The 9,611-nt window shown below is 45.4% G+C and overlaps 1 protein-coding gene across 2 annotated transcripts; it reads left to right on the forward strand.

Moving 5' to 3' along the window:
* Nucleotides 1-1,624: 1,624 nt before the first annotated feature.
* PDCD5 (programmed cell death 5) lies at nt 1,625-7,980 on the forward strand. 2 transcript variants are annotated; one of them, XM_512563.7, is made up of 6 exons: nt 1,625-1,868; nt 2,739-2,776; nt 5,498-5,559; nt 6,365-6,456; nt 7,413-7,484; nt 7,808-7,980. In XM_512563.7, exons 1-6 carry the CDS (start codon nt 1,803-1,805, stop codon nt 7,853-7,855), a joined length of 378 nt encoding a protein of 125 aa, XP_512563.1. In that variant the 5' UTR covers nt 1,625-1,802; the 3' UTR covers nt 7,856-7,980. The 2 variants fall into 2 exon arrangements, with proteins under 2 accessions (XP_512563.1, XP_009433491.1); XM_009435216.4 differs by lacking the exons at nt 7,413-7,484; nt 7,808-7,980 and having other exon boundaries at nt 6,365-6,713.
* The last annotated feature ends 1,631 nt before the right edge of the window (nt 7,981-9,611 follow it).

The following is a 9,611-nucleotide window of genomic DNA, read 5'->3' on the forward strand; positions in this document are numbered from 1 at the left end:
TGGAATATATTCAGTCTAAAGAGGGAAAGAAATTCTGCCACATGCTACAACATGAATGAACCTTTAAGACATATGCTAGGTGGAGTAAGCCAGTCACAAAAGGACAAATATTGTATGATTCCACATATACAAGATACCCAGAATAGGCAAATTCATAGAAACTAGAATGGGAATGGGTGGAGACTGATTATTATTCTCAGACCCCTCCCACCTCCACCCATTCCCATTAGAGGCCCCTCGCACCAACCTAAATCTTTACTGGGTAGAGTTCCAGTTCAGGATGATAAAAAAAAGTTGTAGAGATTGATGGTGGACAAGGTGGTTCACGCCTGTAATCCCAGCACTTTGGGAGACCAAGGCAGGTGGATCACTTTAGGTCAGAAGTTCGAGACCAGCTTGACCAACATGGTGAAACCCCATCTCTACTAAAAAATACAAAATTAGCCGGGCACAGTGGTGCACGCCTGTGGTCCCAGCTACTTGGGAGACTGAGGCAGGAGAATCGCTTGAACCCGGGAGGTGGAGGTTGCAGTGAGCTGAGATTGAGTGACAACTGCACAATAATGCATTTCATACCACTGAAAAATACACCTAAAAATGGTGAAAATGGTAAATTTTGTATTGTGTATATTTTGCCACAATTAAAACACACAGGCCAGGTGTGGTGCCTCATGCCTGTAATGTTAGCAGTTTGGGAGGCTGAGGCAAAAGGATTGCTTGAGCTCAGGAGATAGAGGCCAGCCTAGGCAACATAGCGAGACCCCATCTGTATTTTTTTAATGTAAAAAATAAAATAACACACAAACAAACAAACAGAATCTGTATGAGTCACACGTTTAGGTAGCTGAATATCCTCTCTGCCCCCAATTCCCCCCAAGTCAAAGGCAAAAGGGATTTGTTCCACCAAAGAGTTTACACCAGCCACAGCTGCCCACTGCAGTATCCTCCCAGGAAAAGCCCTTTTGTGCGTGGAGGAGGCAGATGGCGAGGAGGCAGATGTGCACATTTTTTATTTTTATTTTTTATTTTAGAGACAGGGTCTGGCTCTGTCTCCCAGGCTGGAGTGCAGTGGCGAGATCAAGGCTCACTGCAGCCTCGAACTTCCGGGCTCCAGCGATCCTCCTGACACAGCCTCCTGAGTAGCTGGGACTACAGGTGCACATCACCGCGCCCAACTAGTTTTTTTAAATTTTAGTAGAGATAGGCTCTTGCCATATTGCCCAGGCTGGTCTCTAACTCCTGACCTCAAATGACCCTGCCGCCTCCCGAAGCGTCGGGACCACAGGCGGAGAGCCACCGGCCGGCCTCTGTGTGCACCGAGGAGCCGGGCAGCCACCGCCACGATCCAGCTTTAGGACATTTCCATCACCCCACTCAGCCTTCCTGCGCCCCTGGTTCCTCATCTATAAATAGAGATAATATACGCCTAACCCTCTAGGTCACCAGCACATTGCACCCATAATTATTATACTTGTTGATGCCACACTTTCAGGTTTTAACCTTTCCAAAGCGCAGCCCCGCCCTAGCGCAGCCCAAGTCCCTGCACGCAGAGGCGCCGATCACGGGTGGGAGGTGGATCCCGGAGGCCCCGCCCCAGGCCCCGCCCCTCCGTGCGCCCAAGCTCGACCGCCTGAAATCGGGGAATCGGGCCTCTCCTGGCGCCCTGGCAGCGGCGCGGGGCGTGGCTCCGGGCTGGATTGGTGACGCCTGGGCCCCGCGGGCGCCTGCGCAGTGGTCAAGGCCGCGCTCGCGCCGAGGGGCTGCGAGAGTGACCGCGGCTGCTCTAGCGCTGACGCCGAGCCATGGCGGACGAGGAGCTTGAGGCGCTGAGGAGACAGAGGCTGGCCGAGCTGCAGGCCAAACACGGGGTGAGCGCATCAGCCCCCGCCAGGCCTGGCCCCCGCGGGGCGCCGCCCTCGCCCGGAGTGTAGGGCGCGCCTCCGGGGCGGAGGCTCTGGGCGCCTCCCCGGGGCCCCGGTCCCCTGCGCTGCCCTGGCGGCCTCGTGGCCGGCTCAGAGGTGGCCTCGTCGCTTTCCTCGTCGCGAGGGGCCCAGGAGGCTGGCGGCGGGGGCCGCCACGTGCGGGACCTGCCCTGGCGTTGGGGTGTGGGGTCCCCTAGCCTGGAGCGGGCTCGTCCTGGCGGGTCTGGATCCAAGCACAATCTCAGCTTTTGGAGCCAGCAGCCGGACCGAATTCAGTTTTTCCGGAGTTCAGTTGTTATGACCCAAGTTTAGCCGACAGGTATTGAGGGTCCGCTGTGTTCCCGGTGCTGAGAGCGCGGCAGGGTCGGAGGAACGCTTGCCCCGCCGGGATGACAGGAGGGGCCGCCTGGGAAGCTTGGATGGACCACACGCCCGGAGAGGCGTTTCTGATAAGGGACCGGGACCTTAGGGACGGAGGGCGCAGTCTTTGAGTTATCGTTGTCCCTAATACCGAGGCCCGTTTTATTTTCCAGAAATTATTCCTACATGTGAAACACGGTTTCGTAATACAGGGATTCCCCTCCCCAGGGTGCTCTGTATTCCAAAGCCTTCTGTGAGGTTGTGGTTTTAGACGTTCATCAAAACGTTGTAAGTGGGAACTAGTTCGTTGATTTCTGTGAGGCCCAGTTTCTTATTTGGGGAGTCGTTTCTACCACTGCAAGAGACTGTTATGTATAGGAAACAACAGAACCGTTCCTTTTTCCCGCCCCCCCGCCCCGTGACATTTCTCTATTAAATTTAATTTTTTTTTTCCAGGATCCTGGTGATGCGGCCCAACAGGAAGCAAAGCACAGGTATGGGCTGGAAACGTGAACTTTTTGAAGGGTGGTTTCACCAAATGGATTTCTTTTGCTGTAGTTATTTTAAGCAGGTGTGTGACTCAGATTTTTTTGTTTTGCTGGAATGGTGATTTGGCCAAAATCATCCGCAGGGTATCTTCATTATTGTTAAATAAACACGTGTGCAGCTCCACATCAGACCTTGTATTGCAATTACTGCTTGATGTTTCTCTGCTACAATGTGAGTACCTTAAAAATGAGCCTGATAATAGGCAGCTGTGGCAGTTTCCTCGGCTGTGGGGGTGACATGAGTCCGGTGCCTCACTTAGTAAGTGCTCAATAAGTGTTAACTGGTAAGCTATTCTGATTGTTTTATCCCAACACAGCGCACAGCACCTGAGACAGATGCAGGTAATTGATTCGGTGGTAGGTTTATTGAATGAGTATGTGATTACCCTATCATGCTATCATTTTCTAAAAATTGTGGTTAAATAAAATTTCACCATCACAACCATTTTTAAGTGTGCTCTTCAGTAGTGTTCACACTCTAGAATGTTTTCATCTTGCAAAACTGAAACCTTTAGCTACTGGACAATTCTCTATTTCCCCTTCCTCACCTTCTTACTCCTCCTCTCCAGCAAATATTTATAGAGCACCTGCTCTGGGTCAGGCACTGTGCTGGGTCTACAGAAATAGGAGGGGAGGGTTCGGGAGAAGACAGATGGTGAGAAGTATCTGGAGTAGTGATAGGAAGTAAAACGACGCAAATTTCATTGATTTCTGCCGTGTACATCTTTTCATTGTCACATACCTGAAATCAGGATGCCTTTTAAAACGGATTGCTCTTGCCCCAGATTCTTCCAGAGGGGATTTGCTTTTGACTCTGCCATCACTTGAGTACATTTCTGAGACCATTGAAAGTTAAATTCTCTGCTTGAGGTTTTCCCCTGCCTCCTGCCTAGTAGTGTGAATTCAGACAGCAACTCTGTAAGACTGAACTTTTTTCTTCTTTACGTCAGGGCCAGGTGCATGCAAGCTTTTGTACTGCCCCTTACTGCATGGCATATTTATTTCTTCTTTACTTTGTACTGAGAATGTTGCTCTTTGATACCCCAGTGGTGGGATCAGAACTCACTGCAGCCTCAAACTCCTGCTGGGCTCAAGTGATCCTCCCACCTCAGCCTCCTGAGGAGCTGAGATGACAGGCGTGCACCACCATGCCTGGCTAATTTTTTTTAACTTTTTTTTTTTTTAATAGCCTCGCTATATCACCCAGGCTGGTCTCAAACTCCTGGCTTCAAGTGATCCTCCCACCTTGGCCTCCCGAGAAACCCCAGTTTTGAATGGAGATCTCTATTAGACCTCTCATTTTAGGGTTTTTCATTTTTAGAGATACGTAAAACTATGGTGTATCTTAGAATTGATGGCATCTTAGGGTTCTGTGATATAATAGTTTGTGGCAGGCCAGGTGTGGTGACTGAAGCCTGTAGACCCAGCTACTCAGGAGGCCGAGGTGGAAGAATCACTTGAGCACAGGAGCTTGAGCTGATCATAGCTGCAGTGAGCTGTGATTGCACCACTGTACTCCAGCATGAACAACAGAGTGAGACCCCATCTTTTTTTGTTGTTGTTGAGATGGAGTCTCGCTCCATCACCCAGGCTGGAGTGCAGTGGCACAATCTTGGCTCACTGTAACCTCTGCCTCCGAGCTTCAAGCGATTCTCCTGCCTCTGCCTCCCAAGTAGCTGGGATTACAGGCACCCGCCACCATGCCCGGCTAATTTTTGTATTTTTAATAGAGATGGGGTTTCACCATGTTGGCCAGGCTGGTCTCAAACTCCTGACCTCAAGTGATCCACCCACCTCGGCCTCCCAAAGTGCTGAGATTACAGGCATGAGCCACCATGCCCGGCCTAGACCCCATCTCTTAAAGTTTGTGGCAGGGCTGCAGTACTCAAACCATAAAGAAGCGGCCTATGGAAATGAGCTTTAAGCCACGTTCCATGAACCCAAGGGCCTCTGAGCTGGGAGTGGATAGTGGGCACAGCCAGCCCCAGCTCTCCCTCTCAGTTGAGCCAAAGCATCTGTGCTCATTTGTTTTTAGATTTCTTAAAGGATTTCATTTGAAAGAAAAAAGAAACTTACAAGTCCATGAGACCACTGTCCTGTGAACGTGCACTACTTTCTATTTGGGTAGGTAGGAAGAAGTGAGGATAGTTGCAAAGTTATAATTTCATTCCCCTTCCCCACCCAGAAAAATAGAACTGAGAGTCTTAAAACATGGAATCTGGCTGTAGCTTGGCCACAGTTACCTATGTCTCTTTAGCATAGCCTCCTGGATCTCAGCTTTATCTCTAAGAAAATGATATAGATTAGTCACGTGGTCCTTCTAATTGCCTGAAATCCCACTATAAATTTCTAGCACCTGTCACGCAATAGGTACTTAAGAAATATTGGTGATGGTGTTTGAACTGAGGCTCCACTCTGATGAAACTGTAAAGCTCACCTTCCAGCCTGGTAGGTTGTCACCTGTGTAATATAAAGCTGGTTCTTTGAGGGCAAAAGGGGATTCTACTTGAATGTAGCTGCAGCCTTATGTACAGTAACTACCATAACACAGTGTGTATACCGCAGGCCCCATGTGGAGACACATACTGGATGGGTTCTTTCTCGTATGTTACATGGGAATGCCGACAGCTCTGTTTTAATTGTGTTTGACCTATGTTTTTGTTGTAGGGAAGCAGAAATGAGAAACAGTATCTTAGCTCAAGTTCTGGATCAGTCGGCCCGGGCCAGGTGTAAGCATCTTTGATTTCATTTCCATAAAGTTAGCTTGAGTTAGTTGAATGGGGTGATTAGATACCATTATTGCTATCACTAGATGAAATATTTGCTTAGGCTGAAAACACTTGAGATGTGTAAGAAGTGTGAAGTTTATAAACCTAGAGAACTGTACTTTAATCCCTAGTAAAAGTACCAGGTCACTTCTGTTACCAAGATGTTCTCCAGGTGCGTATTAGGTAAGATTTATAGGAAACAACTCATAGGGCCAATCACAAAATGTTGCTGGTAGATGACATTTTGTGTCAACTGGTGATGGGGACTGGGGATGGGGGACTTAGGGGCTTTTTGTATGTATTGTCAGTTTTAGTGTATGTTCAGAGTTGTTCATCATAAAAACCAAAACCTGTAGAAAGAAAAAATGAGACAATCAGAATGAACTGGTATTTTCTGTATTTTAACTGGAAGCCCAGTTTGAGTGTAGAAAAGGCGACCACAGGTGGATCACCACCATTATGGGTAATAGATAAACCACTTTCCAGAGGGCAGTCATATATTTTAAGAAACAGGAAGCATGGTGCTTAGAATCTGAGAACCCAACTTTAATCTTGGCTGGGCCACTACCCCCACGTGCCCATGTGGAGATTGGCATGGCTGAACTTCAGTTTTCTCATTTTTAAGAGGAGTAACAATACTGTCTTGCCCTACACTGAGAGACAAGCTTGTGAAGTGCTTTGGAAAGGTCAATGCGTAGTTTTAAGGTATAACATAAGTGCATTTGATTTTAATGGCTTGTTTGCATATGTATTTTTTTCTTTTTAGTAAGTAACTTAGCACTTGTAAAGCCTGAAAAAACTAAAGCAGTAGAGAATTACCTTATACAGATGGCAAGATATGGACAACTAAGTGAGAAGGTAAGCTTAGACAGCCTTGAGGAACTTTACTGTTACCTGCTTTATCAAAACATGGCTTCAAAAGGTCAGCTGCATCTTCACTGGATTACAGAATTCTTGCTGACTCTTAGAAGAAATTGTTGGAGAGAATAGTCATACCTACTTTAAAAGAGAATAAATTGCCTTTCCTAAATTCCTCTGCTTCGCTCCTTTCCTGGCGTTGCTCTGGAACCTTGTTGGTGTCTGCGACCCAATGACTGTTAGGGTCAGCTAGCTTCAATTGCCCCTGCACTGGAAGCAAGGTTTGTCAGTAACACCAATTAAAATACTACCAGTGTAAGTAGAAGGTCTGTTTTGCAGATGAGAAGGTGCTAAGATGCCTTGCTTATGTTCTCTATGTTGCTGTAATACCATGAGGGGTATGTTCTGGCAAACCTGGCCTTTGAGATCAAGACGAACCCCACCTGCCCTAAGAAGCCCTCTGCCACCACCACAGCCTACCTGAATTGGTCCTGTCCCCTAAACCCCTCACACTGAGAACTGCTTGTGTGGGAGAGAGCTGGTTGGGTTGATCTTTTCCGAGTATGACTTACCTCCTTCAAGGGAATGTTTAAGCTTCTCGGGCAGAAGTGGTGTGTCTATTCCTGACACCAAACACAGTGGTATATGTGGTTGTCACACTCAGCTAGTGATGATAAAGGTGTTCTTAAATATGTTAGCTTTCAGTTTTCCTGAGGAAGCAATTTTATGGATACTTCCCCCTCCTTCTCAAGTGAGGAATAGCAGAGCAAATTTTATTTGGAACTTAAACCAATAGTTATAACCAATAGTTTCAACCTCCTGCCTCACCACTCCTTCCCTCCTGAGCTCTTTCCCCACACCTCAAAAAGAGTACAAAGTGATTCCATCTGCAGAGGTAAATTCTTTGTTTAAAAAAGTACTGTTTTTCTTTCTTTTATCTTTTCTGGTTCTCCTAGGTATCAGAACAAGGTTTAATAGAAATCCTTAAAAAAGTAAGCCAACAAACAGAAAAGACAACAACAGTGAAAGTAAGTGTCCCCAGATGCTCGTGGCAAATGAAAAGATGGATACTTTAAAGATTAATGTTGAATATACATCTACCACACATATTTTTCAGCCCAGAGACATTTTCCTTTTGTCAAACACGTGAAAGTTTGGGGAGAAAGGCTGAATCTGTTGGGGGAGGGTTCTAATTTTTATAGGCTCTTGACTCCATTCCCACCCTTTTAGTTCACGCTAAGTTGCTTTAAAGACACAAATGTCTTGCTAAAATTGGTAGAAATCCTTTCTTGGAAAATCTGAGTTACGCTTTATTAGAAATGTTCTGACACTCATTTAATTTTCCTCCCAGTTTAACAGAAGAAAAGTAATGGACTCTGATGAAGATGACGATTATTGAACTACAAGTGCTCACAGACTAGAACTTAACGGAACAAGTCTAGGACAGAAGTTAAGATCTGATTATTTACTTTGTTTATTGTCTATATGCCTTTTAAAAAAATAAACTTGTTATGCAAAATAAAACATTTGGATAAGTTGTTTTAGTATCATAGCCAAGTGGCCAGATCTGTGTTTTGAATTTTTCCCCTTCCTACCAAAAGCTTTTTTTTTATTAAATTTTTATTATTATACTTTAAGTTTTAGGGTACATGTGCACAATGTGCAGGTTAGTTACATATGCATATATGTGCCATGCTGGTGTGCTGCACCCACTAACTCGTCATCTAGCATTAGGTATATCTCCCAATGCTATCCCTCCCCCCTCCCCCCACCCCACAAGAGTCGCCAGAGTGTGATGTTCCCCTTCCTGTGTCCATGTGTTCTCATTGTTCAGTTCCCACCTATGAGTGAGAATATGCGGTGTTTGGTTTTTTGTTCTTGCAATAGTTTACTGAGAATGATGATTTCCAGTTTCATCCATGTCCCTACAAAGGACATGAACTCATCATTTTTTATGGCTGCATAGTATTCCATGGTGTATATGTGCCACATTTTGTTAATCCAGTCTATCATTGTTGGACATTTGGGTTGGTTCCAAGTCTTTGCTATTGTGAATAATGCTACAATAAACATACATGTGCATGTGTCTATATAGCAGCATGATTTATAGTCCTTTGGGTATATACCCAGTAATGGGATGGCTGGGTCAAATGGTATTTCTAGTTCTAGATCCCTGAGGAATCGCCACACTGACTTCCACAATGGTTGAACTAGTTTACAGTCCCACCAACAGTGTAATAGTGTTCCTATTTCTCCACATCCTCTCCAGCACCTGTTGTTTCCTGACTTTTTAATGATTGCCATTCTAACCGGTGTGAGATGATATCTCATTGTGGTTTTGATTTGCATTTCTCTGATGGCCAGTGATGGTGAGCATTTTTTCATGTGTTTTTTGGCTGCATAAATGTCTTCTTTTGAGAAGTGTCTGTTCATGTCCTTCGCCCACTTTTTGATGGGGTTGTTTTTTTCTTGTAAATTTGTTTGAGTTCATTGTAGATTCTGGATATTAGCCCTTTGTCAGATGAGTAGGTTGTGAAAATTTTCTCCCATTTTGTGGGTTGCCTGTTCACTCTGATGGTAGTTTCTTTTGCTGTGCAGAAGCTCTTTAGTTTAATTAGATCCCATTTGTCAATTTTGGCTTTTGTTGCCATTGCTTTTGGTGTTTCAGACATGAAGTCCTTGCCCATGCCTATGTCCTGAATGGTAATGCCTGGGTTTTCTTCTAGGGTTTTTATGGTTTTAGGTCTAAGGTTTAAGTCTTTAATCCATCTTGAATTGATTTTTGTATAAGGTGTAAGGAAGGGATCCAGTTTCAGCTTTTTACATATGGCTAGCCAGTTTTCCCAGTACCATTTATTAAATAGGGAATCCTTTCCCCATTGCTTGTTTTTCTCAGGTTTGTCAAAGATCAGATAGTTGTAGATATGCGGCATTATTTCTGAGGGCTCTGTTCTGTTCCATTGATCTATATCTCTGTTTTGGTACCAGTACCATGCTGTTTTGGTTACTGTAGCCTTGTAGTATAGTTTGAAGTCAGGTAGTGTGATGCCTCCTGCTTTGTTCTTTTGGCTTAGGATTGACTTGGCGATGCAGGCTCTTTTTTGGTTCCATATGAATTTTGAAGTAGTTTTTTCCAATTCTGTGAAGAAAGTCAT

Source organism: Pan troglodytes, chromosome 20 (genome assembly GCF_028858775.2).
Source record: "Pan troglodytes isolate AG18354 chromosome 20, NHGRI_mPanTro3-v2.0_pri, whole genome shotgun sequence".
Classification (NCBI taxonomy): Eukaryota; Metazoa; Chordata; class Mammalia; order Primates; family Hominidae; genus Pan; species Pan troglodytes.

Excerpts from the sequence above, each read along its gene's own strand:
- PDCD5 (XM_009435216.4), top strand. The coding sequence starts at position 1,803 with ATGGCGGACGAGGAGCTTGAGGCGCTGAGGAGACAGAGGCTGGCCGAG. Across the intron at positions 2,777-5,497 it reads CAACAGGAAGCAAAGCACAG|GGAAGCAGAAATGAGAAACA; the intron begins GTATGGGCTGGA and ends TTTTTGTTGTAG. Across the intron at positions 5,560-6,364 it reads TCAGTCGGCCCGGGCCAGGT|TAAGTAACTTAGCACTTGTA; the intron begins GTAAGCATCTTT and ends TTTTCTTTTTAG.